Below are 27963 nucleotides of genomic sequence, written 5' to 3' on the forward strand. Positions count from 1 at the left end.
GTACAGGTAAGTAAACATGCAAAGGCATAGTATAGAAGATCTCTGAAAGGCCTGCACCTACCGATGACAAAGTAACTACCCAAGATGCAATTTAGTTCCTAGATTAGCAAGTGGGGAAAATAAAGCTAGTAGTCGTAGAGTAGCTCAAACAGATAAAATAGGCAACAGGAAAAAAAAAGTAAAACAACGATTTCACAAGGACAGTAACAGGAGCCAATTGAAAAGATGGGCAGAAAATGGGCGGAGCTTTTATGCCATACCTCAATACAGCATGCCTCGCATCCTACATCAATAGGATCGAAACGCCGTCGACCAGCACTGCAGTGCAACTCATGGCGCATTACCTACTTTGGTTCCCAAACTAACTACTATTACTCCATCAAGGAGGAACCCACAATCTGTATATATTGTGTTAAAAAAAATGTCTTTGTCTGCGCCGATCGCTGTTTTTTCACCCTTATATCACTTGCGCCGTCACGGTTTGTCTCACTATCACGTAGTGCACAAAGCCCCCTTGGGTTGCCACCGCATTACTTGCCATAAGTGCTGTTAAGTATTTTACTCTCTTTGATTGTTTTGCCAATATCGCCTTTCAAATATATGATGCTATATGCACTTTCAACCCAAAAATTGTGAGCCTCTCTTTTCTTGTCCAGATCCTTTGTAATGTGTTGCACATGCAAATACATCTGCAGTTGAAGTGCAACAGCTCAGATCAAAAAAATATAATAAAGATGTATAGCAAGACAGCTGATAAAACCACTCACTAAGCCAACAAGGAAGGAAAGTGTAGGCATGACGATCCTATATAATAGTTCAAACCCAACAGTCAAGCACAGCAGACGTTCGCAGATATGGTTCACATGGAAGGCGAACATTAGAGGCATATATAGGCTGCAGATGCATATACTTTTCAGAAGCTTGTACAGCAAATTAAGAAGTTTACAGAAAAAGCCACAGAGTATGCTCAAACTGGACAAGTGCATTCCCAACAGATCGATCGGCAGATCCCACGGCCCACTCCAAAAAGGTTAGCAGAAGCACGGAAGTCTCCGAATAACAGAGAAGAGTAATTTCTGACTGCCAGCTCTACAGAGACAGGAGAACCTGGACTAAATGTGCACATACTAATCCGATGGCTTGGAGCGGAGGAAAGGACAGTATGAGTGAGACGGCGCACACTGCAAAAGCAGAACCTGAAACAGGGGGACACTAGCATAAAGAAAGAAAAACACCCACTGGTAAAGGTAATAGACCCTCTCCACCTTCAGTTAGGGAGTAGGAAGGCTAACACCAATACAAGGGAAAATAACGGGTATAAGAAATCACTGGAACAAGGAGTTACATACATGTCACCAAGACACACACAGACAGGTAAGAACTGCTACTGCTTTTGGAAGGGAAGGATGGACTCTAGAACAGAAAAGGATATGCACACTGATGTCGGGAATGCCCACAGTTGGTCACATCAGAAAGTAATAAGATGGTTAGACACATCTACAGGCAGACAAGTAAATTGGTCATCAGCAGTGGGCAAAGGAATCGTGTACATTGTGATAAGGTAAATACACAAGCACAGGAAGACACACGACTAGGAACTCAGCGAGTGAAACTTTCAAGCACGGTGGAACAAAGGAATAGCAACTCACTACCTAACAGAGAGCAACAAAGGACTTCAGCACAAAGAGATATGGACAGCACACTTATACCTGCAGAAACGCACCCTACGACAAAGGCACTCTCTTACACAAGGAGGAAAAATATGCAGATAATACATCAACACAAAACTATGCTAACTTGGATTGTGTAAGACTGTTTAACACAACCATTACAGGAATGCACCATCACTGACAACTAAACTCAATTCTGTGGGTAGAGAGATACCCATTTAAGTGATCACACCAACCAAACTCCCTACATACAGCAGAGACGTTTATATTACAGCTCTGGAAGTGGGGAATAGGATACCCAAGTAGATGTACAGAACTAGTGACTTAGCAGTATATGAAGAACTCACACATGGTCAGTAAACATCAGTGTGGCGCAAGAAGATGCATTGGGACCAAGAAAACTCTGATGCCAAGTAAGAAAGAAAAAAAACACTGGGGATGAAAACTTCTCCAAACAGAAGGCATAAACAGCACAACTCAAAAAAAAAAATAATGGAGCAGACAGTGAAATACTGGAAAAGGAAAAATCCTGGAGAACTATGACAGAGAGCAGGAGTCTCTGAGACATGAAAGCCCTAGAACATCGTACCAGCAACTAGACTAGTGTACGAGGAGCATACTGACCCACCTCTGCACAGCCAGGTGCTCTTTAGCTGCTACCAGGTTAACGGGACTGGTCTGTAGGCCGATTTCAACGCTACTAGAGCTCTCTACATTCACCAACAGCTCAAAGACACTAGTGAAGAGGCTACTGAACAGCAATTCCTGGGAAGACACTGCAGAAAATTGTGCGACGTGTGGGTAGCTCAGTGCCTTCAAGAATTAAGAGAACGCCAACATAAATCCACCCCTAGATTGAAAGACGAGAGATGCCTTCCACAACTTGTGATACCTTTACATGTTGCTAGAAAGTTGCATGATCAGACTCCTACTGAAGTAATCCACCCCTGGCAGAAAAGAGTGAGAGAAATTGAGAGTTCTTGATTAACAATAGCAAGAATGCATGATCAATTTAGGAAGACATCGGCAAAGTGAACCAAGAAAACACGATTAGCAGATAAAATGCTATCAGTATCAAATAGAAGTTGGAGACAAATTGTAAGACTAGACCTCCCCTAGTGACTCTGCAGTCATTCAACCTATTACCATGCTCTGTAAGCCACCGTATACTGCCAAGCAACAAATAAAACAAATTAAGCTATGTAAAAACATGATATAGGCCGTGGCTAATAAGGCACCGCTTCCACACACGGAAGTAATGATTGTGATAGACTACAGAGCTACAGAGAGACTGTGTGAACAAACCAGAGCTACGACACACAGAATGAAAATTATGAAAAGTCTCTACACATACAAACCGCAGCTCCAGCCCACAGAATGAAAGCCATCAACATGTTCACATACCCACCACCGCTATGATCAAGATTGAAAGCTATGGACAGACCGTGTACACACCAACCACAATTCAAGATACACAATTAAGCAAAGCCTGCGCCATACCGTGTATATCCTGGCCAAAGCTGCATCACACATAGCAGTTCAGCTATGGCAGACCATACACATGCTTACTACAGCTTCAAAACATACAATGAAAGCTATAGGCAGACTGCAGACACACGGGTCAGGTCATAGTGAATGAAAACAATGGTGAGACTGCACATACGTACCACGGCTCAGAGAGGCCGAATACAAACTATGAACAGACCAGACCTGCGGCCAACAGCTCCAAAAAACAGAGTGTGAAAGCAATGGACAGACTGCACACAGCTAGCACACAGAAGGAGGAAAGCTCTGGACAGATGTACATACACTTACCACAGCTCCGACACAAAGAAGGAAAACCGTGGACAGAATGCACATTCTGGACACCCCTTAGGCCCATTTAAAGAATGCTCGGGGCAGAATGCAATTGGGACCACGGCTCAAATACAAAGAAAGCAAAGCTACAGACTGCACATCTCAAACACAGAAAGAATGCTAAAAGCAGACAGTGCACATAGGAACCCTTGTCAGGTACTAAGAAACAAGCTATGGTCAGCAGTACACTTTCTGAATAAAGCTCAAATGCGCAAAAGGAGCACCGGGGATAGACAATGCTCACTCAGAACACACACATGAAACACACAAAGGAAAGCTGCTCTGGGCGGTGTTAGCACATAACCACATTCGTGGAAGGAGAAGGGAAGTTCTGAGCAGGCAGGGCACACAGCCCCGAGGCAGAAAGGGAAGCTTCGGAGCGCTCTGCACAAAGGCCAGGGCTCGGAGCCAGGAGAAGAGCGTATGAGACCCAGTCATGGAGCGACAGACTGGGAGGAGTACAGGGAACCACAAGGCACAGCTGAGAAGTTGTGGACAACAGATATCTTGCAAGTATAGATGGACAGAGTAGGCAAACCAGATACAGCCTCAGGTGGGACTCGCCTCGAACAAAGCAGATATCACAGAGCATGGGCTACACGTATCCACATTCTGAAGTTATTCCCCCAGCACAGACCCGGCTTACCTTGTGATGGCCCGCCTCTCCCTTCTCGAACATCATCTTCAGGTTGGTGAGGGGCACATTGTACTTCTCGATCTTGGGGGACGGCTCCGTGCCCTCCCCGTGGGCTGTGCCCCGGTCCTCGTCCCCCCCGTCCTTCAGGTGGTCCTCCATGCCTGGGCTGAAGGGCGGCGAGCTCGGGTAGATGAAGTGCCCGCGGGCTCCGGCCGCAGGGCTGACGGTGGCTCTCGGGGTGAAGCCTGCCGAGGGGGGGTGGCTGTTCTCGCAGGGTGCCTCGGAGCTGCTGACCCTCGGCCGGACCTCGGAGGGGACACTGCGGGCAGCTTCCTTCGGAGGCGGCGGCGGCTGCACCACCGGGTTCTCCCACCGCTTCTTCAACACGCTCAAAGCCCCCCTCCTAAAGTTTGGGGGGAGGTTTTCGGAGTTCTAAAAAAGCACAAAAGGCAATTGGAGTTATAAAGAGCGGAGCCGGGAAAGCAGCGCGAACCCTCCCTGCTAAGCTACGAAAGAACTGCTCAGTCCAGGAAGGCAGCCGGCAGCTGGGAATGCCACATGTAGCAGCGAGCCGCCCCTCAGGGAAAGGAAAAAGAGGCAGGAAATACAGCAGGAAGTGACACGCAGGAGAGCCTTATAAGGGGAAAGCAGCAAGGGGGAGAGAAGCCCAACAGAGAGGATGACAAAGGGTCCTGTTTTATGAAGAGGGCGAGGAGTTCGGACAAAGCCCAACACTTGACTGGGCGCACGGGACAATGGTGGGGCGATTGGCCGGCATCGGAATGCATGACGGGGCGAGGGGCGCCTGAAGAATGCGGCTCATCCCTCTGCTGGGGGGCTGGAATGTGTCTGCCTCATCTTCCTGATTAATGAGCAATTAGCTGTCTGTCGCAAACAAAGGTCAGCCCAGAGCGCGTTATCTGTAGAGAGCACGCGCGGGCGTCACACGGTGATATAGAAGAGTTAGGTAGCAGGCAAAGCAGACTGCCTGTGCCACCCTGGTGGTTCAGAGAGTGAGTGTGAGAGAAAGCGAGAGAGTGTGAGTGTGTGAGAGAGTGTGCAAGTATCTTTTCTCGGAAGGGTCAGTAGTGGGTCTCTCTTGCTCTCCAGTCTCTCTCATTTTAACCGTCGCACAGTCCCGGTGCTTCTGTGGGTGTCTAGATGGTGTGGTTCTAACTATATGTCGCGTTAGGAACGAGAGCAGTATGGCAGATTTTTAAGGCCGAATTAAAGTATACAAGGATTTTGAGCGCAATCCTCTATGCACCTCAACATGGTGTGGCAAAACTTTAGACCCAGCCATACCTTGAATCCATCAGACGTAGCCTGTGGTCAACCCGCCATATTGGAAAAATGATAAACCCACCCTGTATCAAGTTTGAGAAGTGCCACTTATAATTTCAAGTAGGAGGACCAACTCACCCAAACAAGGGAAAAGACTGCACTGTTGGAGTCTATGTGTCACCACAGTGGCACAAAATTCCCCGGACCCAATTAAACTTCTCGCTAAGAATTTTCCAATTTTGGTTCCACTAGGCAGATAAATAATTCACGTCACTCATTTCTATAAAAAAAAGTTTACGCCAATTTACTCTTGCAAAATGTTCCTCCCCACCCCAAAAAAAGAGGACAAGATAGTCAATCGGCCTACAGAAGAGTTGCACACTAAAGACTGTGTGAAACCTTATCAGACATGAGACCTAATGCTTGTGACGGTGCTGGCATACCAGCAACTGTGAACCCTTTATGGTTAGAACGGTTTACTCGATGCTCATAATCATTGAAAGTTTTGCAAATGTTAATCATTTCACTAAAAAACAGTTGGTTGAGAGGGCAAGGGTAGCTGCATTAGTTAATGTTTGCACTGTTACAATACTTAGGGCACTCTAACTTAAAGCTGCAGGCCCGCTGGCCATCTCTACCAGAGTGTAACAAGAGTGTAACAAGAGATATGCGATAAACCGCATCCCGGTCTCAAGTCCTGGCCTGCCGATTCTTAGGCCCCGATTACGAGTTCAGTCTTCATGTAGGACCGCCACCAAGCCCGTGCTGAACCCACCCGCCGGATTTAGAGTTGAATCCACGGCTAGAGGTGTAGTAGCGGCATCACAGCGGTGGGTATGTGTGACTCGTAGGAGCCTAAACAGCAAACTGTCACAGCGCCTCTAGCATGTCCTTGCACAATGTGACATGCACCATTTCGTGCATGCCACACGGTGCACACACACACACAACTGCACTTTTTTGGGGGGTGGGGGGGGCACATCATGTGCCGCACGCACCCCCATGGGCAAATCCGCCCATGGGGTGCATGTTAGGGGCCCTTAACCATACCTTCCCACCAATCATTTCATGGCGGGGTCCACACCATGAAATGCTTGGCGGAGAAGGGCAGATGGCTTTATAACTTCAAATTATGTCTAGGGTTCTAGCGCCACAATAACATTGAAGGCTGGCATGTATCACTTGGAGTTCAAAAACAAAAAGTCTGGTTTCAGTGCTGTCATAACTCTGTAATGACCAAATGGGAGTCACTAGTACCTACCTCCAAGTGAAACTAAACCCTCTGCGATATCCCAGAAAAGGTTTGCAGCATCAAGATTATTTCTTGGGTTGACTGATCACAATCTAATAACAAGTGACCAAACGGTGAAGACCAGGGTCTACTGAGCACCAGCCTTAGTAACAGGGAAACCTCTTCTGCCAGCCTAATGCGGTTTGTGGCACAGTTAGCATACTTACGGAGAGATTAATCGTAGGTCCAATGCTCGATAAAAAGGTCCCACCCTATAACCCTGCCTGCACAACAAACACAAGGGAAAGAATCCAGGAAAATACGCCAGGCTGCTAAGATTTCTCGTAGTATTTGAACAAGAGATGACTCATTAGCTCTTGGTGGTGGTGGGCAAATTAAATTAAGGTAGGAGACGAAAACAGAAAGAGGCAGTGATAACAGGAATGGAGAATTATGGAAAAACAATGCCATTTCATAACCAAAAAGGTAGAATTTTTTTTTAAACAAGGACATTGCAGTTAAGGTAAAGAAAGCAAAACAAATAAGAAAGCAGATACTGCTTGGAAAGAGTTAGAAGGCTCGCTAAGGTGTACTTCAAAGGAAGATTTTTAAAAACATTTTTAATTAATTTTAACTACAAATCTCCCACATTTGGTACATGCCAAGCATATAAATTAGGAACAAACATGACAATATAAAAGACAAAATAAAGAAAACATGACATTCGAAATCAAAATATGTAGATCGACCTGACCACACAGTCCCAGAGTCCCCACCACTCCAAACACCATGTGAATTAGTTTAGCGCAATGTGTCTCTCCATCCAAGGAGCATGGACAAGCCAGGAAGGTTCCAGCACGATCCCCCAGTATTCTAGCCAATCCTTCCAGATCTTATGTTGTTTCTGGGGGTAGCCTCTAACCAGATATATAGGGCGCTCAAAATCCATGCAGTGATCCAGTCCTGTGGCCCATTTACTAATAGGTGGGACCTTTGCACTCTTCCAAGAAGGTGCGATGTCTCTCTTAGCAATCATAGGGCGCAGACAGAGTAGTGCCCCCTGGTACCTATTCCCCCTCCAAATCATCCGTGAGATGTAGGAGGATCAATGTCAGGTCTCTAGGAATTTATCAACCCAATACCATCTCCACGGTGCGTAACACTCCATTCTAATAAAGCAAAAGAGTGGGACAGTGCCAGAATGTGTGCATCAAATTGCCATCAGGGTCATTGCAGGGCAAACAGCTCTCCATCACTATAAACCCCATACTAAATAGACGTGATCTAGTGTTGTAAGCATGTAGTAATAGACAGACTTGAATCAAGCGGAACTGAGAAGCTATTACCGCCTATCTGGGGCAGCCACCGCCTCAATCTAGTCCTCGTCGTCCAACAGCCCCAAATCCGCTCCCAAAATGCCCACACCATTGGATCAGGTTGGTTAGAAAGTAGAGTCTGATAAACGGAGGATAATTCATGTTCCTTGATATTAGGGAGTCAGATCTTCTCTTCAGAGGTAGAGAACGCGGGTATAGCGAAGACAGATTGTAGGAAGGGACCCAACGCATGCCGGAGTTGAAGGTATAGGAAAGATTGTGTGTGGTTGTTAGACCTGTCTGGATTTTTTGCGCAGTCCCTCCTCATTATTCTTTATTTTGTCCCCTTTTTGCCCCTCACAACCTTAGTATTTTTGTGTCTACTACTTTTTTTATAGGTGTTGGTCAAGGGGATAGGTGTTCTTTCTTTCCCCCCCATAATCTTTTACCTCAGGCCCAGAGGCCTGTTCTGACAGGAAAGTTGGCACCACCTAAAATGGTGGCCACCAACTGCCCTAACTGTCACACTCAGAACTTGGCCATAGCCTAGCATAGGGCGTTCTAGAACCTTCTGGTCCATTCTGGACCACTGAAGGGCAGCCTATATAAGGCGGAATGCGGGGCAGCCATTTTGTCTACCTGTGGAAGTCAGCTGGAGGACAGGTGGTGGCTAAGGGTGGGAAAAGGTTAGACTTAGGGTTGACCTCCTGGACTGGGAAGCTGCCTATTTGGTCCAACCTACTACTCCCCTCTTAGTTACTTGTCTTGGCCCCGCTGTGGGAAGTTACTGGAGACCCTGGGCGCCCAGCTTGCCCCTTGTCTAACTCATATAGGGGAAGTCTTGAGGAGAAGGAGACTGCAGCGCTGCGGAGTGCAGTCCTCTGCCCAGTGAAGGGAATTCTGTTGTGATTTCCTCAAAACAGTGTAGGGTTAGACCTTGTGGCTCTCATCCTTTAATTTGGCCCCAATATCAGTCTGCCCTAGATTCAGCGCCTGTCCCCTTATTTAATCATCCCATAGGGCGCCCCCTCTCACCTGCTGTGGAGCAGTGGCCAGGAGAGATTGGCGCCGGACTGTGACTGAGGTGCTTTGGAGGTGAAGGGTGCCAGACTTACTGAGGCAGCGCCGCCTTGGCCGGGACCCCTGGGGCACCGTTCGCGTCTGGTAATAGCACCCCCCCGGGATCCACTGAGCCGGTGAAGCCTGGCGAGGCTTTCCCTCGTATTCGGGACCCCGGGGGCGCCTTCCGCGTTATTGACGCGTTGCCTGCAGTGACCCGGTGGAGGAGGAAGTGAACGCGCCTACGCGCATACCCCGGCTGAAGCTGACGTCCCCGGAAGGAGGGGCACCGAAGTGGGCAGGCCCGAGAGAGAAGCGTCTCCTCAGGGATCAGCCGTCGTGAGAGGCGGATCCTACACGGGCGTCCCCGCGCATGTCAGCGGGAGTAGCAGCTCTCGCCGGTCAGCACGAAGGAAGAGCGCCGACTGCCGCTGCAGCCAGAGCGTGTGTCCCGCCTCTCCCCTCTGCTCACACGCCACAAGGAGAAGCTGGCCGAGCAGAGAGGGGGAACTGAGGGGGCTTACTACCATCGTTTCTTCCCTCCACTCTAGCGCTAGGCAAGAGGAGCTGGCCTGAGTGAGGAAGGGGGGAGGGAAAGCGCTGTGAGGCGAGAGAGCCTTTTCCACCCTCGTTTTCCCTGGCCATATCGGTGGTGAATTCCACCAAGTGACTGGCGAAGGAAGGACCCAGCAACCAAATAAACTCAAGTAAGGAGGTGAAAGTACAGGGGGAAGCAGCACTAGCGCCTACAGTAAGGCAAATAAGACACTGGTCGTTTTCAACCCTGTTTCACCTAGGTTGGGGAGTAGAACAAAGGATCCTGCTGATAAAGTGAAGGAATTAACTTCTCATAGAGTTTACTGGTTAAACTGGACTTCCCCACTGAAGTCAAATCTGGTTAATGCTGGGTTCTGATTAAAAGTTTGGTTAATGATAAATGCTGGAATCTGATCTAATGTAAAGTGCTGATACTGCCTCTTTGAAAGTCATAGGAAGTCATTATACCAAAGTTTAAATAATTATAGCGCTTAATGAGGTGTACTGCTAATTCTGCTTAATGTGGTGATTTGTTATTTTTGAAAGTGCCATTATTGATGACCTGGCAAATGTAATGTACCTTGGAGTTTAATTGATAAATTGCTTAGCAGTTTAAAAGGTAATTGCTGATTCTAAAGTAACCTGAAATGTTATAAGCTATATATATTAAGAGAACAGAGTATATTATTTTTATAAAGCAGTACTTATTTTTCCACATTTTTGGTGTAGTGTTTTCTTTTTGGTGTGCTATTGCGTGGATTTACTCTTGGGTGGTCTGCAACCTAACACAGTGCCTCTGAAATATATGTCTTGCCCTAGGCCAGGCTACCCCAGGTTCTAACAGTGGTGCAGCTGAAACTCCACCTGAAGGTCCTGAAAGTACTTCAGGGACCAATTATGGAGCACATTTCACAGCAAGGAGATGCCTATGGTGTTCCAGGCAGAGAACCGCTGGAGGGCCACAACTTGAGAAAGCAGTCTCACCACCACAACAGAGTCTCCAAGGTAAGCCTACCAGCCCACCCCAGATCTTCAGCACTACTTTCATAGCGGATGGTAAGGTATGCAGGATATATACCCCATAAAGCAAATGGGGGAGGCTGCTATGACCCATGATCCATTCCTCAGTTGCATAGGCCGGATACTCAAACCACCAGTCATTCACAATTAAAATGGGCCTAGCCCTAATAGTAGAGGAGGATGTAGGGAGTAGATATACCCCCATTGAAGGTATATCTACTCCCATCATTTAATCAAGGAAACTCTGAGGGACTCTTCCGTTCCAAAGCAAGTCGCGGATCAAATAATTAACCTTAGCAAAGAAGGTCCGGTGCACCTGGAACAGGATATTTTGGTGCCGATAGAGAAGTCTAGGCAGGGAAACCATCTCAAAGATGGCAGAGCGACCCAGTAGGGATAGCGGTTGGGAGGACAAAAATTTAATGTCTTTGGAGAAACAGACAATCTGGGGCTAAAGGTTAGAAAAGTACATCCTTCTGCCATTTTTGGTAACGAAGAATCCCAAGTATTTAAAACCCAGCCAAAGCTCCCGCAGTCCAGATGCCCAAGACATGGTCACAGGATATGGAGAGATAAGGTGTATGGAGGACTTCGCTTTGTTCATAGAAGACTTGAGTAACAGTCGAACACCTGAAGGATCTGTAGAGCCTGGGGTCCCATCTCCTTTGGATTATCCAAGATCAACAAGACATCATCTCCATAAAAGGGAAATCCTCACTTCCAGAGACCACTGAAACCCCCGAAACAAGGCATCCACTTGTGCCCATGCCGCCAAAGGCTCTATGGCCAAGGAAAATAATAAAGGGGAGATGGGACATCACTGTTGGGTGCCTCTTCCTATGGAGAACCGATCGGACAACGCCCGTCCAACACGTTCCCAAGCCAGGAGGTCAGTGTAGAGGAGGCATACAAGCCTGCTAAATTTAGGGCCAAAACCGAAGTGATCCAAGAGGTCGTAGAGATAAATTCAGTTGACTGAATCAAACGCCTTTTTAACGTACACCATAAGCAAAGCCTGATGTCTGGGTAGTTGACCATTTAGCTCTATGGCGTTGTAAAGGCGGCGTACATTGTTTTGAGCGGCCAGACAGGGCATAAATCTAGATTGGTACGGGTGCACAAAATGGGTAATCACTCCTGTAAGTTGATTAGCCAACATCTTAGCCCAGAAATTGACTTCTGAATTCAATAGAAAATAATAAATAAATTGGCAGATATACCTCACAGCATGCGACATCAGTGCCCGGCTCTGGGATCAACACAGTTTTGGCTGACCGGATGTCTCTAGGTAATGTACCTCCTGTCTGGGCCTCACCAAAGAGGTTGAGTAGCAAGGGGCCAAAGTAGGCAGCAAAATTCGGGCGGATAACCTTTGGGGCCCGGTGCCTTGCCCGCTTAAAGTTAAAGGGCAGCCCTAAGCTCTTCACACGTGACCTCTGCCTCTAGGCAGTCGTGTTCCATCGGGGTATGGGTACATCCGCCAAATATTGACGAAGGTTAGCCCGAATGCTCGCAGGATGAGACCTGTAAAGGCCATCGTAGTAGGATGCAAACATATTTACTATGTTCTCGCTACCCTTTACGGGAGAAGTCATCAGATTCAAAGTAAGCAACGGGTGCACCAGTGATCCACAGGGTGCAGAGCCAAAGGAGTGTTTTACTGGCCTTATTCCCCCCCCACATTGTTATAGGCAGCTGTGGGTGGCCAACAATGTCTCGCGAGCTTCCTGAATGAGTTCTTGTTTAAGCAAAGTGTGTGTGTGTGTGTGTGTGTGTGGAGAGAGTCATGAAGGAGAGCTTCCTCCATAGTTGCTACATATTGTCGGTCAAGATCTAGCACAAGTGGTGGCTCAAGACACTCTACCTTCCTTCGATGGCACTCGCTACCCCTGGCAGCAGCTAATGATGACACCCTGAAAGGTGTCTTTAAAGGCCTCCTAAAGGGTTCCAGCAGAGCACACAGAATCCTGATTCTCATGCAGAAATAGCTGGCTCATGTCCTGATATTTGTCTCAAAACTCACCACTTTGGAGGCACCAGTGTTTCAGTAGCCAACACCCCTGAGAGTGTCTGACCTCAAGCCAGGTCTATCGTCACTGGCGAGTGGTCCGATAGGCCCCTCACCAGGATACACACGTCGCGCATACAATGGCCAGCGTATTGATGTAGGAGATAATGATCCAGACAGGAAAAGGATTTATGAGCCACAGAGTAAAAGAGATATTTGCAAGCAGACATGTGGTGGGCTTGTCATAGGTCAAGTAAGGAGAAGTCGTAAAGAAAGGTGGAGAGTAAGGTGAGGCCATCTCCGGCTGGCGTGGGGCAGAGGAGCGATCTAAGTCAAGGTTGCCCAACTCATTGAGGTCATCCCCTAAAATCCACAGATCGGGTAGCTCCAGAAGGCGGTTGCTCAATTTCTCTAGCAATTTGGATATTCGAGGAGGGGGGTGTAGACGCACGTCATAAGGATTGGAGAACCCACTATAGTGCTCGCAAATACCACGTATCAGCTGAGATTGTGGTGCCACACCTTGGACACCACCAGGAGAACGTGTTGATGGATCAGGATGGCTGTGCCTTGTGAGTTCCAGTGGTAACCAGAGTGATATACCTGGGAATATCCCTTACGGGCCACAAACAGGCAGTTGTTTCCCATGAGATGCATTTCCTGTAGCATGAGGTTATCAAGTCTGGATGTTTGAACCGCCTTAAAGATTGCTCGGTGCTTAATTTGATCGAGCATACCTTTTACATTCCAATAGAGGAGCGTCAGCTTGGCTGGGGAGGCAGGGTTTCAAGCCTCAGCTGAACGCAGCAAAGTGTCATTCATGGAACTGTATGGTACGTGGACTGTGCAGATGATTTGTCTATATGTCGCTTAGTATAAATATAGTGTACCATCAGTGGGTGAAACCAAAACAAACCCTGACCAACAACTCCAACCCCATACTCCGCAAACTGGAAGTATATGTGGTGGTACAACTAGGCAATGTAGCCAACTGGGCTAGATTATACTGTGAATTACCCCAGACAATGCAATCCCCCACCCCAACAATTATAAAAAAGATCTGAAAAACAAAACACACAAAAGAAATGGGTAGCAGGACTAGGCATGTGACAATGCAGAACATGTTGCGCCAATTCTACACTCGCAAAGGCACCAGTTGGAGTAAATTTCAAGAATGCCACACAGAGTCCAGTATGGTCGCTCAGCTCTCAGCAGATGCGGAGTCCGTAGGCCCCCTCCTCACCTCAGTCAAGTCTATGACCCAACTGGGGCTCTCTCTGGTCCAAGGGAGCGGGCTCTACGATCCCTGCGGCACTGCCCCAGTTTCTCACTCGCCCAAAGGGCCACTCTCTCCCCCGATAACGACGAGGGCCTCCCATGCGTAAGGCTGGGCGCTCCACCATCCAAACCCATGCCGTCTCTGGAATAAGAAGGACTTTTCTTGAAATATGGCCTTTGGGCATGCTGAGAAAAGCAGCAAGTACTTGATGTCTATAGGAGAGTAGGGTCTGCTTCCTATGGTTACCCCCACTTTTTGCTGTGATTCTCTGGTTTTTCGACTTTAGTGTGGCTGTGGCCCTGCTAATCAGGCCCACAGCCTAGCTGTTCTCTCTAAATTGATACCATGTACTTTAGGTACATACCAGATTGGTTACTGGGTCACCCTTGTGAGCCCCTGTATAGTGTACCATAGGTACCCAGGGCATAGGTGCACCTTAGGCCCACCAGGGGCTGCAGCATGTATTGTGCCACCCCTGGTTTGCCTTCCAAACGGAAACCACAGGTCTCTTCATACAGCCTGGGTAAGGTAGTGTAATCATCCCATTACTAAGATACAGTATATCTATATATACATATAGACACATCTAGAGCTATAAGTCACTCATTTGGCAGGCCTTAACAATCCTGGAGGCAGTGTGCTTTGTTTTATGTGAGAGGGTGCCCTAGCACGAGCTGAGCTCCTCTGCAGCTTTCGGAACCATCTCCTTATAGCTGTTCTATGATATAGGCATACCATATACTTCTTAAGTGCATTATAATCCTCACGATTAATGCTAACTTTGGTATGGCTTTATCAAAACATGTCATTTAAGGTGTAAAACACTTTGTGCCAGCACCTCCCCAGACAGGCAGGTAGGGGGGCTGCATTCAGTGAATGCTTTACAGACACTGCCTGGGGCACACAAGGTGCTCCATGCATTTCCCAGTTCAAACCGGTTGCTGGGGCAAACTGCCCCAGCTCTGGCGCGAAACTGGACACAGGGAAAGGGGTGTAACCACCCCCTTCCCAGGTCCACCCATAGGAGGGACCTTAAGGGTAATCCAGCCCCTAAATTTTGTATAAGTATAGGATCCCAGTCACTAGGACTTTAGATTACCCTGGACGAAACTCTGAAACATAAATCCTGGACCTTCGACATTGCATTTCGACTGGAAGACGGAAGACATCCCCCTTGCGGTCAAGGAGTGACCACCCTGTTCAAACTGGCACCAACAGCAAGTTTGCCGGTCTGCATTTTCGAGGTTCCCGTCGGATCCCAAAGAATCTGCGACACAGGACACTGACTTCCAGACATCTGACCCCGACCTTCGCTCACAGCAAAGCTGAGACCCGTGGAGGATACGAGAGACGTGGGACCGGAACTCCTGGACATCCTGCATTTTGCAAGCTGCACTCACTTCATGAGGTAACTCGAAGTCGTGCATTGGAGTGCTTGAAGCCCCAGACCCGAGCACCATTTGCACCGAAGCTCAGAGGACCCCACTCCACGAGTGATCCGTGGGCCCCGCTTTTGCATTTCAGCTCGACGCGTCTACGCGGTTCCTAGTCCGTAGGCTAGTGAGCTCCCTGAAGACTTTCCTTTACATCTAACTTGCTTTCCTGGTTGCTCCAGGCTGGTTTCAACTTCCCTACAAAGGAGAAGTTCCTCCGACCTTGCTGGTCTGCTCCGAAGCCAATCTCAACATCCTGCGTGGGTTGCGTTTGCCAAGGCTTGACGGGTCCAGTCCCGATACGGACACCGCAGTCAACTAGATCCTTTGTGGGACAGCTGGAATCCAGCTCCTGGTTGTCGTCGACGCCTCCTGGTCCTCGTGGCTGAAGAGACAAACTTCACATCTTCACCTGAAATCACCCGACATCTGGTGGCATCTTCCGATCACCGCCCTGGTCACTGGCAAGTGACCCAGACTCTGTCCCTTCTGCTTTCAGGTTCTACAGATCTTCGATCCACCCTTGGATCCGCCCGGACACTTTGCCTCTGGTCGCCTGCAGCACTTCTTTGCAGCTCTCCATTGAAAACTACGACGAAACCAGACACAAAAAGACACCTATGCACCCGGCTTCCCTGGGTGAGGTAACACGAGTACTCCGGTGCTCCCGTGGGTCTTCTCTCGAAGTGTCCTAGTTTAAAAGGGTTCCATCGTAGTCCATCCGGAAGTGTCCTTAAATTGTATATTTGTAACTTCTACGTTTCCCATAGAAAGTCAACGGTAACCCGCGCCTGTGTTTAGAAACTGCACACGTCTCCCGTGGGCCTCCTACTTCCTAACCTTTGGTTGTTTACATTAGCCCCAGCGATTCCACATGCCCCAGCCCTGCTTTCTAATTGTCTCGTGGTTCTTATACCACTATTTCAGTATATGGTTTGTGAGGCCCCTAGGGGATAACGTATACTGTGCAACTTATCGTATACTAATTGAGTAACTTGTATTGTACTTTTACCTCTGACCTCATAAAGAGTGCAGACGGGTTGTGTTTGGAATAAATACATATATATTTGATATATACCTTGTGTGGTGTCCTTTCATTTGGTACTCAAGGGATTATAATTAGGGCTCCCGGTTTTATGGTATTTATTTTTGGGCCATTTCCGTCTGTATTTATCCATATTTATTTATTGCCCATTTTATCTGTATTTATCCATATATATTTTGTGTTTGCGTATAAATAAAGTTGTAAAACTGTACATTTCCATATCTATTTAACTGACAGACGCGCACTCATACTTTGATGTCTGTCGTGTTTTAGCTATTTAAGCTGGCAAATATTACACAATACATACACTGGTAGATATTAGCACTCTACCATAAATATAAGTTAACATATTCCTTTAGTTAAAGACATTTCATCCTGTTTTTTATTTTCCCATGCTGTCCATCTGCTCAGCTGCTGGCCTATAATTCATGAAAGAAAGCATGGAGAATCACTTAAAAGAAGCACAATTTTCTGTATTTATCCACTTTTAAATATAAATGCAGACAGAAAACACATTGTTTTCTGTCTGTATTTATCTGTAAAAATCCGTAAAAACGGAAAACCGGAAGCCTTAATTATAATTGGTAAACCAACTTGCTTAATACGCTCTCTGAAGTCTTAGCCTGATGATTGCTGGTCCATGCTACCACTAGGATAGGGCGCTCCTCCATCCAAACCCATGCCGTCTCCGGTGTATCAAATAAGAAGGACTTTTCTTGAAATATGGCCTTTGGGCACGCTGAGAAAAGCAGCATGTACTTGATGTCCATAGCTCTACCTTTTTGCTTCACTTCCTGAAAAGAGCAGTGCTTTTGTTGGACTTGAAGAGTAGTCCGAAAAAATTCGCACTGGGGAGGATTGGAATGCCAAGGATTCGGTCTTTTCCGCGGCTCGGAGAACAGCATCCTTATCTGTGTAGTTAAGCACTCTGGCAAAGAAGGGGCAAGGCGGGGCACCCACCAGAGGTCTCGCTATGAAGGAAGTAGAGATCTAAGTCACTGGCACACAGGACTGAAGCCAATTAAAAATTAAGGAATTGTGCGCGGTCTCCTTCATTCCTGTAGGGATGCCCACTACGCACAGATTATTGCGCCTCGATCTACCCTCGTCATCTTCCACCCGGGCCTCTAGTTGTCCCACCAGGCGCTGCAGAGTCGTGGGGTGAGTCATGTGATTTGATGGAGTCTTCAATCCCAGACACTCTACTATCCACCTCAGTAACCCTGTGTGTGGTGTTCGACAAGTCTTGTCGGATCAGGGCCAGATCTACCTTCAGTTCTCCCATTATGCATTCTGTTCAGGTCTTCGATAGCCTGCATGATGGAAGAGATTTGGAGGCCCTCTGCTGGAGGGGTGTTGCCCCCCTTCAGCACCAGCGTAATCTTAAGGGGCGGTCTTTTTAGTATATTTGCCAATTTTTTGCTGCAACGCAGCGCTTGAAAGCTGGTCTCGTGTCATGCCAGGTCCGGGGACCACTGAGGGAAGGGCAGTCAAAGGCATGGAACTTAGATGGGGATTCTGAACGGGCGAAACAGTTCGCACTCCAGCAGCACTCCAGCAATACAAACTCAAGCCATCAAAGGGATCACCCTTGATCCGCCAAAGCCTCACACCGTTAGGTCTTCAGAATCATTACTTCCAGGATGACAGCACCCACAACATGACCCAAAACATTGATCTGGGGAGCAACACAGAATCACACACTGGCCTAATGTTCGCTCTTCATTTGGCAAGGTGACAGCAGAAGCAGTCCTTCAAATGAAGAGGGGGATGGAGGGAGTCGAGACCACGCACCTACGGCCAGTCCCCTAAAAGTGGGCAGGCAGCACCTGGCCCGACCAGCTCATCGGATATGACCTTGCAATGGGCAGCTTAAGAGATGTTTCAGCCTTGATAATTGGCCTCCGCCCAGGATTCCGGGGAGGTAACAGGCAAAATATTGCTGAGGGAGGGTAGGGGGACAGGAAAGAGCTGCCTCTCTGGGCCACAATCAGGAGAGGGCAGCAGGCCCAGGCCCCAGAGATGGGCCAGCAAGTGAGCAGAGCCCCTTGCGTATCCAGTGCCAGGCAGGGTGGGGTCCCCAGGCAGACTGCAGGTGCTCAGTGCAGGCGTGCAGCAAGGCGGTGTAGCCTGCCACGTCGGGACCTCGAGTCTATAGCAGCTCCCACCGCCGGAGGAATGGGCAGACACAGCAGGGATACATAACAAGCATTTGCAATGCAATAGGTCTCGCATTTGCGAGAGTTTAAGCTATTGGCATTGTAAAGGACAATGCCTTTTATTTATGTTTTAAAAACCAACACGTAAATAAAAGGCATTGCCATTTACAATGCCAATAGCTCAAACTCTCACAACTGTGAGATCCATTGCCTTGCAAATCTGAATTCCTTTCTTGGAGCTAGGCTGCCCCCACCCCCTCTGGTTAAAGAAACAAGCTGTCGCCATGGCACGAATGCAAAAAAAGAAAAAAGTGCTTACCGAGCAACGGGGATTGGCCCTCGATGCGGTTTGGGAGGTGGGAGGGGTGTTCTCTGTAGGCAAGCATACAGGCGCCGTATTAAATAAATAAATGAAAGATACAACAATCACTGCTAAATGCGGTTTAGGAGGTGGGAGGGGTGTTTTCTGTAGGCAGGCATACGCTAGAAAAGAAGTCGGAGTGATGAGGCAGTGGCACCTCCTGCTCCCAGCTATGCTGTGGTCCTGGTGGGGGGAGGGCCGCCGCTCCACGATCCCTTTGATTTAAAAATAAAATAAAAACAAAAACGCTTTTACTTCTGAACCCTGCCAGAAAGATGTCTGCTCCCATGTTTGTGCTGGGAAGAATCAGATTTGTGTTTGGTAATGTCCACAGCATCAAGAAAAACAAGTGGATCGCAGCACTCGCTCTTTAGCTTCACACATCTGAAGTTAAAGCGCGGTGCCGCAATTGCTCCCAAAGTCAAGAAATAGATTTTTTTTACTACTTCTTGACTTTTGAAGAAATCGCAGCACCGCGCTTTAGCTTAAGATGTTTACAGCCTAAGTGTGTGTGCCGCCATTGCAAGAACAGTAAACTGTAGGCAACCATACGGGCGTTGTATTAAGTAAAAGAAGAAATAAATGAAAGCCGCTCACTGCTGTTTGGGAGGTGGGAGGGGTGTAGGAAAGTTACAAAACAATAACATGGCAGCCATTATTAGTGTTGAAGCTGCCGCAATGTTAAATGGCCATTACACGAATGGGTAAAAATAAGTGCTTTTTCACAAATGGTAAAAAATAAAGTGCTTACCCAGTAATTAAGGGACACCGTCTAACGCAGCAAGCAAAAGATCTAGTCCGGATGGGCCGTCCTAGAAGGAGACAGGGCGGTAACAAGGAGGGATTTAAAAGCCTCCTTTACAATCAAAAGCCAGCGTTTAGCATAAACGATGACGGCAGCCAATCCAAAGGACGGGCGGGGCTTCAACTCCACTTCTGAAATCTCCTCGATTACAAGAAGCCTCGCAGAGCGAGCAGCGCATGCGCTCTGCAACGGAGGTCTGAGAGACCTAAAAACTGGGGCCAATACACACAGCTTCAGTGTTGATCCCTGTGATGCAGCAGCCCCAGAGGGGGAGGTCTGAACTGCTAGGGTAGCACCCTCCAATGTACCTCAGGGCAGGCTTCAGGGCGTGGCCATCTTCCCACCCAGCTTAGCGAGCCACCTCAACCTCCGGTCGAGGCAATCTTCAGGGGGAAAGACTGAGGAGCCTCCTCTGACCAACGCCCTTCAGCAGGACCCCCCCCCCCCCCAGGTCCAGACAATAGACACTGCTGCCGCCTCTCACGGGTGCAATTCAGGAGACAGTCAGTTTCCGAAAGAGGGCACGGGCCGATAGGTCCCCGGGGGTGGGGGAACCAAGGAACCTCCCTTTCACCAACATCCTTCAATGGGGCGCCAGCAGTCTCGTCCGCAGCCTCCTACGGGTGTGGTCAGAGCTCCAGAGACGTGCAATCTAGGAGGCCACTGGCAGAAACAGGGTAAAGGGCCACTAAGATGCGGCAGGCTGCGACGAGCCAGGGAAACTTCAGAGCACTCACACGGGGACCAAAATGGGTGCCCCAGCAGCACTGCCGATTTGTGCTCAAACCAGGCTGAAGAGCCCAAGAGAGAAGGCAGCTTCTTTGGATTACTGGCACGGTGCAGTGGAACTCTAACAAAGAGCGACCGTCATGTTCAGCATCGAAGCCACAACCCTTCAAAGGAGGTACTTGAGTATTCCCAGTGCCAGAGCTCATTTGCATCACAAGATCATGCATTGCGGAAGGGGCGGGGTGGGGTTGCGAACAAAACTTTAGTATGCAGCTGATATCACAGTGAAGTCAGGCATGTATGAGGAAGATATGATGATCAATTCGCTACTCAAGTTTGGTGCCAGCCACTGAGGAGCAAACGGCCATTGGATTGCCTTGGAACGGAGAAAATGTTGCATGGCCCCATCCTGCCCAGAACTGCCTGCCAATGTATAAGTTGGTAACAGATGCTAGAGGGTGGGAGGGGCCCTGCAACTTTAACCTGCCCTTCTCTCAGCCACACCTGAAGGCTGGAGGTCAGACCTGCCTTAAACATCTTGCTAGGGGAGATGAATAAAAAGTGAACATGTGTGGATAAGGAGGGCCCACAAAGCTCATCTCCATTGTCTCAAAGTGCACGGAAAACGCACATTCTTGTGGCCGATACTCTCTGTACTTCACACGTACACAGACCAAGACTCTCAATATTCCTTTATAAAGCTCTATGGAAGACCCAGACGTCCGTTTAGGATAATGATGTGACCATGGAGGCCACATTGCACTCAATTATTTTCAGATTTTCTACAACTTAAGGCAGAGCTTTCAAACATAGGTTCACAAAAGTGGGATCCATTCCAGATTTTTTTAAGATAGCGATAATAAAAACATTTATATATAACTAAAATAGAACTAATTTACATAATTAGTAGGTAACCAAGAAATAAAGCATGGTTCTGTACTAGAGTGGGCAAAGTTCGCATAATTTCCTTTTGTGTAATTACTGGATACCTTCAGAAAAACTACGCGAAATGTAAACCTGGCACTTAGTACAATATTCTAGCGTAAAATGCATCCTTTTTGGATAGGGCTGATCATCTGACCTGGCTGGATCGATGGTTTAGGAGTAGCCTAGGAGGGCAGAGATGGTTTACCTGATAATAGTACATATTATAAATTCCTAATATAGCACAATCTTCACAAGTAAATAATCTTTTTCTTTCTACATTCTTATATCCTCAAACTACACGCTACATTCTTTAAATCCGGCATTTAAAACATGGTCATTTAACTAAAACTCCTGTTTGTCACCGGTCTTTTTTTTCGCTCTATCAAATGTTACTTCGCTTCCTTTCCATCCTCTGCATGTCTCCTCTCTCCGAGCACAGCCTACTCTGACACATGCATGTTTACCTATTCTGTTTCAGCTAATTTCCCATGACTCATTTACAAGATTACAATCTCTCCTCCGTCCGCTGAAAGTCATACCTATGCAACCTAACAATAAGTGGTGGAAGCGGGCAGGATTGGAGAGGCAAAAGGGGCCCATACTTTAATTTAAGGAAAACCGTTTCCCTACTTTCTGTGCAAAGACAACTGTCATGGGTCAGTTAATCCCAATAGTGAAATGCTTCAGCTGCAGTATAAGGCAGGGAGCCTCCTTGTGCTGTGGAACCGAAGGTAGGCAGACAGCTAAATAAGCCTTCTTGCCAGGGTGCCTGCGTACCTGAAAGAAATGTAAATGTGCACAACGGGTCAATCTGAAAATGTAAAGGTAGATCCAAAACCAGTACTAGCTTTGAATAATGGAATCACTTGCCACTTCCTGACGACACAGATTTATTATTTTTGAGTGGTATTGGGAAGGAGTTACCACCTGCGCTGTGAAGAGTGTGCTTCTTAAAAGGGTGTAACATGGCCCCCTGGGTAGCAGGGGTCTGTGTTAGCTGCTAACTATTCTCCACTGCTCCATACAGGATCCAATTCTGTGGCTGTCTGGTTACAGACAGACCTCTGCAGTGCATTAGCTAAGAGGTTTCACAAAGAATAGGGCACTTCCCACTGATTAACTTAACATGCAAGAATTTTGAGTTTAAGCGGTGTGGTATTTTATATGTACGTACCTGAAGATCAAAAACAGAAAAAAAGTTACAGAATATTTTGTTGTTTAGCCACGCCTTTGACCCTGCCCCACCCTTGCACGTCACCCTCCCATTGTGTGCAGCACCACAGTTCCTTTTTTTCTTTTATCGAATTTGACTGCTGCTAACAATATCGAATATCCTCCAACTCCTCTATTAATCCCACAAACCATATGAATGAGCTCACCCCCAACTAATTATCACCATCAACCAGTATCACTTTAGTCCATCATAAAGAAAGTGGAGTGAATGCATTGAAAGATGTGCTCGAGTGCACAAGACCAATCCTAATAACCAACAAAAACCAATAACACTGGACTCGCCATAAACCTTGAGATACAGAGCAGCGCGCTGCCTGGCTGAAATAGCTTTGACCCCCTCGTTACAGCTATATAAAATGTAATTACAATTTTGAAACACAGAAAAATAGGTCCTCTGTGAATGATGCTCTCTACTGTCAGTCAAGCATGTCAGGTCAGTAGGTGTACAAATTGACAAGTAGGGGAGACATAAAAGGGAAAAAAATATTTCACGAAGCTTGAATAAGTGCAGACATACAGCTGGTTACGCTGTTCTACAACACAAATGTTTTCATACGACTGCGTAACCTATACAGCTAAAATCGGTTGGGCATTCAAAAGTGAGTATACATTGATAAGTTAAATAAATGTGGATATATACCCTTTGCAGCTCCATTTATACACTTCACACAAAACAACAATTATAAAGAAATTAGCAACAAAAACAAATCTGGATAAATACAGATGAACATTTTTAAAGAAAAAACATAAAACTGGGACCTCTATATATCATTTGTAAGGAGAGGTAATTTTATGGTTCAGTGGAGGGTAGTGGTAAAGAGAGGCAAGTGTTATGTTTAGGTTTGGCTAGTGGTAAAGGGAGGTAAGAGTAATTTTACAGTTTAGGTGTGGGTAGTGGTAAAATGAGGTATGCATAATTTTAGGGTTTACGGGTGGGGAGTGGTAAAGGATGGTTTAAAGTCAATTTTAAAAAAAATCGTTTCCCCCCTAAAAAAAAATGACATAAAAAAAATTATACATATATATGTAATATATAAAAACAGGTTAAAAAACACTATAGTTAGGTGAAAATGTCACTTAAAACATAACGTTTTAAACTAATAAAACCACTGAAATTCATAGTTAAAGTTATTCCCAGTAACTGTAGTTCGTGCTTTAAAGTAACTAGAACCCCCCCCTCCGCCAGGTACAGTATTATCATAAAATAATGTCATTTTAGATATTCCAGCAAGGTTATCAATGATTTCCTAGAACAGGTCATAAGTGATGTAACAGGCGAGGTAACTGGCAGATATTAGCTGCAGTTTCAAAGCTCCCATGTTCTGGTTATTTAGATGCCGGAAACAGCCAAGCTGCCCAGATATTTTAAAATAGTCACGTCCGAGTCCAGATATGTATAAACCCACCGCCGAGTCCTGCACTGATAACGGGGAAAAAATAATACCCACAGGCCACCGCCACACTCCAGGCGAACTATCTCGTTAACACCATACCCCGTCCACAAACCACAAAACTTCTGACCCCAAAAGAAAGGGCAGCCCGTGTACCTGGCAGCGTCGCCGCATGGCTGCTCCACACTCGCTTCTTCACGGTGTCAACAACATGTCGGGCAAACCGCAGTTGAAGTAAGACTCCAGCGGCTTTATGGAATTACACAGGATTAGGAGCTATATTTGGTTTTAACCCTATGCACTTGGAGACGGCCAGCGGCCAGAATGTAAAAACAGGCTCGAGAAGGCACATTTCAAATGATAATAGTTAACTAAACTGGTCGAGGGATAGAGATTGCTAGAAGGAATGACAGAATAGAAATAAAACATACATTGGGAAAGCAAACGGGTCTCATATACGAAAGAGCTATTCTTAGTCAATGCTTTTTTAGGCATTGTACAGCAGCACGGCTGCTGTATGAATGGCTTAAAAAAAAAAAAAAAAAAAAAAGGTCAGTTCTGTGTCAATGCTTTTTTTATTTTCTTAAACTTTCTGCTTGCTGCGCTCCTAAAAAAAAAAAAAAAGACAGCCATAAAACCTCATGTAGGCGAGGCGCGTTGGCTTTGCCAAGGGTGGCTTGTTTATTGTGTTTGATATAGTTGTGCCCTTTGACAGCTTCACAAAGGAATAAAAGAATATAGCAATGGAATGAGGGGATGGAGGAGAGAAAGAAAATGGAAATTGATAAAAGGGAAAAGCAGAAGGAAAGAAAAACACAGAAATAGTAGGGAGTCAGAGTGTGGTGAAGGCATGGAAGAGAAATGGTGAAAGGTGGCGAAAGAGTGAGATATACACAGGGAGGCCAAAAATTGGGAAGGAGAGAGATAAAAGGAGAAAGTCAACACGGGAGGGGGTGGGGGAGAGTTAAAATAGTGTGTGTGAGAGAACTATAGAAAGAAGGTGAGAGGGACAGAGAAGAATGAGCATGAGAAATAAATAGGTGAGAGACTGAGAGGAGAAGGTAATGAAAGTAAAGACAGCACTGTATAAAGGGGATAGAGGTTTGCTTGTGGCAAGGATGAGCCGACTCAAAGAGCACATGTTCTTGAAAGTTTTCAAAAAAGCAGTTTGAGGTAGATCACGTTATGTACTTTTCTGCTGAAGTCGGTGAGCAACCTGGAGGTCACAGTTCACTCCGACCTTCATCCTTGTGATGTTGATAAACCTAGTACGAGTGATATGGACTGTAGCAGCAGTTATTATTTACAGTGCTAAGCAGCATCGAAGAGATGGCTGAAACTAAGAATGAATTGTGAGTGTACATAAAGGGGGTTAGACTGCCGCCTGTCTCTGGGCCAATGGCTTCCCGACATTGCAGACTCCCCGGACAGCAGGAGATACAGTGAAGTCACAGCACAGAGGTCTGCTGAGCCAGCCCTGCAGAGGTGGAGGGAGAGCAGGAGGGTCCATTATTCATAGTTTTAATTCGTGCGTCATCATTAACGCTAAGCAGCGATTTTATTTTTCTGCTTTTCTGCCAACGTATTTATTATCTGCACATTCATGGTTTTAGTTTTATGTTCTACTTTAATATTATGACAGGTAGTAAAACAATGTAAGATATATTGCAGGTGTTTTATAAAAACCAAGTGTCAATACAACTCTACTGGGGAAAAGTACTTTAATAGTGTACAAAATATTAAGGAAGCAACATGTTTCGGATTAGTTGGAAACAGCAATGCTTAATCAGAACTTAAGCACAAGAAGAATTGTCTGGGAGCCTGGCATCTTGTGTGTGGGTTTCTGGAGAATTAAAGTGGCATACTTTTATTCTACAGGACAGAGGATATGAAATTAGTATCGACAAAGAAGACAAAACCAGCTACAATCAAAAGCGGGTCAAACACTGGAAGGGACGGCTTGTCGGTAATAAAGTGCTAAATCTGCAGGTTAATACTGTTGTCCAAATCCACTGCATTAACCCACCAAGCTGTTTCACGCCGGTTGTCAACTGCTCAATGCATACATTGTTTTTTTCACAATTTCATCTTACATCTCATAGGTACCCATCTCTTGTTTTCCAAGTACTGGCTTTCTTTTGTAGGAGACTACAAGGAAGGGTAAGAGGAGTAAATCTTCAATCCTGGTGCGACCCCATACTGTAGAGAAGTATCCCGTCAGACGTCATCTCAAGTGCTTAAAAGTGGTGAATGACGTCTATAAGTCTCAAAGCCCAAAGCACATTCTAGAGTGCCTATGCTAGTGATTGCTATGGATGCACAACTGTTGTTTTCCCTCTACCGTCGACAGCCCCTCTAAGACATAGGGTGAGCTTGGAGTACTTGGCAGCGTTCAGGCTGGACTACTTTGTTTGGGATATGTGGTCGAACGAGGGGTTGATTTGGCTTTTAATCGTGGCTTCTTTAAAGAAAAACGTGTGTCTTTCAGCAAATAACATCTCTTGTGACAAAGTTGAGTGCTTAGCTACAGAGTAACCTCAACATTGTGTACTATATTAAAAAAATTAACTATGCCTTTGTCAAATGTTTTGTTTATATTTATTGTGTTTTTTTGAAAGCTCGTGAAATTAGTCTACTGAACATTTGTAATGTGCTTTTTCTTTATTAATACTTGGAATTGTAATATTGTTTGTACACTTATGATCACTTTTCCTTCATAGGGCCCAGATTCATTTTATAAGAGATTTGATAAAAATTAAATTAAAAATCCATGAACTTTTTTTAAAGTCAAAAAATTCTGTCTGCCCAGTGCAGCGTCATGTCAGAAGTTTTTTCTCGAACAGACAGTTCCTTTCAAACACAAAAGGTAATAAAAGTAGTCTCCTTAAATTCGCTAACAGATAGGGAAAAATAAATAATAAATTCATTTAGCAACCTATGGTCGAAGCAGGAATTCGATCTCCTTGTTGGTGTGAGGGGCAGCAAACAGTTTAGGGATATCAGAGCGGACATGCATGGAGGCTATGAAATGGGAGACTTCAATTAACCTTGATCAAAACGGCATGTCCGTAAACAATGTTTTGGAGAAAGCATATGGGTGAGAGCATGCTACATAGATTGGGGGGGGGGGGGGGGGGGAGTGGGTTACAAGAAGTAGACCTATCAAAAACATATGCACTTGCTAGGAAGTATAAAGAAAAATAAAAAAAAGTAGTTCCCCCAAGGCCAGTAGTAGAAGGTTCTAGTACTTTGGCGGTGCTCTGAGGGGAGGTGGGGTGAAATAGTGAAGGTGGCACGTGCTGACCAAAGAGTAGCCAGGAAATGAGTGACGATGAAGCCAACCAATGGTGAGCAATGGGTGGACTCTAAACCCCCTGTAAGTAAACAAAATATCTCTCAATTGACAGTGCATGGGCCGTCTCAGGCAAGACCTTAAAAAGACACCAGTTACCGGAAGAAGGTATCCCATTCTGTTAAAGTACCAAACAAAAAACAAACAAAAAAAGACACCAAGGTCAATCTTCAGGAAGAAATTAATTGCAGAATTATGCCCCAACATTTAGCAACAGTCTGCAAATACTAGGAGGTTAATCTGCAGGGCCCTTAAAAACAACAACCCTGTTACCAGTGAGATACAGATCAACGTACTGGGGAAGCCATCTCCTTTTCACAAGGTGATTATCTGCTTTGCTCCCTTCCATCCAGGATTTAATAACAGCTTGAATGCTTTGTGTCTGCAGAGCGTTTCAGGCAGGAGCCCTGCACTGAGTCATGGGCAAGGGAACAGTTTGAGCATGCTCGCCCATTAGAAGTTAGAGCTCCCTGCCCCCAATGCTAGATAGTGCTTAGTGACCTAATAGCTATGTACATTTGGGGCGCCATTCTCTTCACCCAAGGAGTCCAGTGGAAACCCCCATAATATGAAGGACGATGCATTGTAGTTATGTTAGTACATAATAACCAATTACTGTGTTGTGGTGTA

General features: G+C 46.3%; 1 protein-coding gene across 4 annotated transcripts in view; it reads right to left on the reverse strand.

Annotated features, from left to right (window-relative positions):
• Window positions 1-27963, reverse strand: part of LIMA1 (LIM domain and actin binding 1) — a 158946-nt gene that overhangs the window by 53794 nt on the left and 77189 nt on the right. For 3 of the 4 annotated variants that reach the window (XM_078688909.1, XM_078688911.1, XM_078688910.1), the window contains exon 4: window positions 4174-4596. The exons of the other annotated variant lie outside the window; for it this stretch is intronic. In XM_078688909.1, the coding sequence (XP_078545035.1) occupies window positions 4174-4596 (423 nt within the window). The remainder of the gene's footprint in view (window positions 1-4173; window positions 4597-27963) is intronic. 4 annotated transcript variants of the gene reach the window in all.

Source organism: Lissotriton helveticus, chromosome 1_1, assembly GCF_964261635.1.
Source record: "Lissotriton helveticus chromosome 1_1, aLisHel1.1, whole genome shotgun sequence".
Lineage (NCBI taxonomy): Eukaryota > Metazoa > Chordata > Amphibia > Caudata > Salamandridae > Lissotriton > Lissotriton helveticus.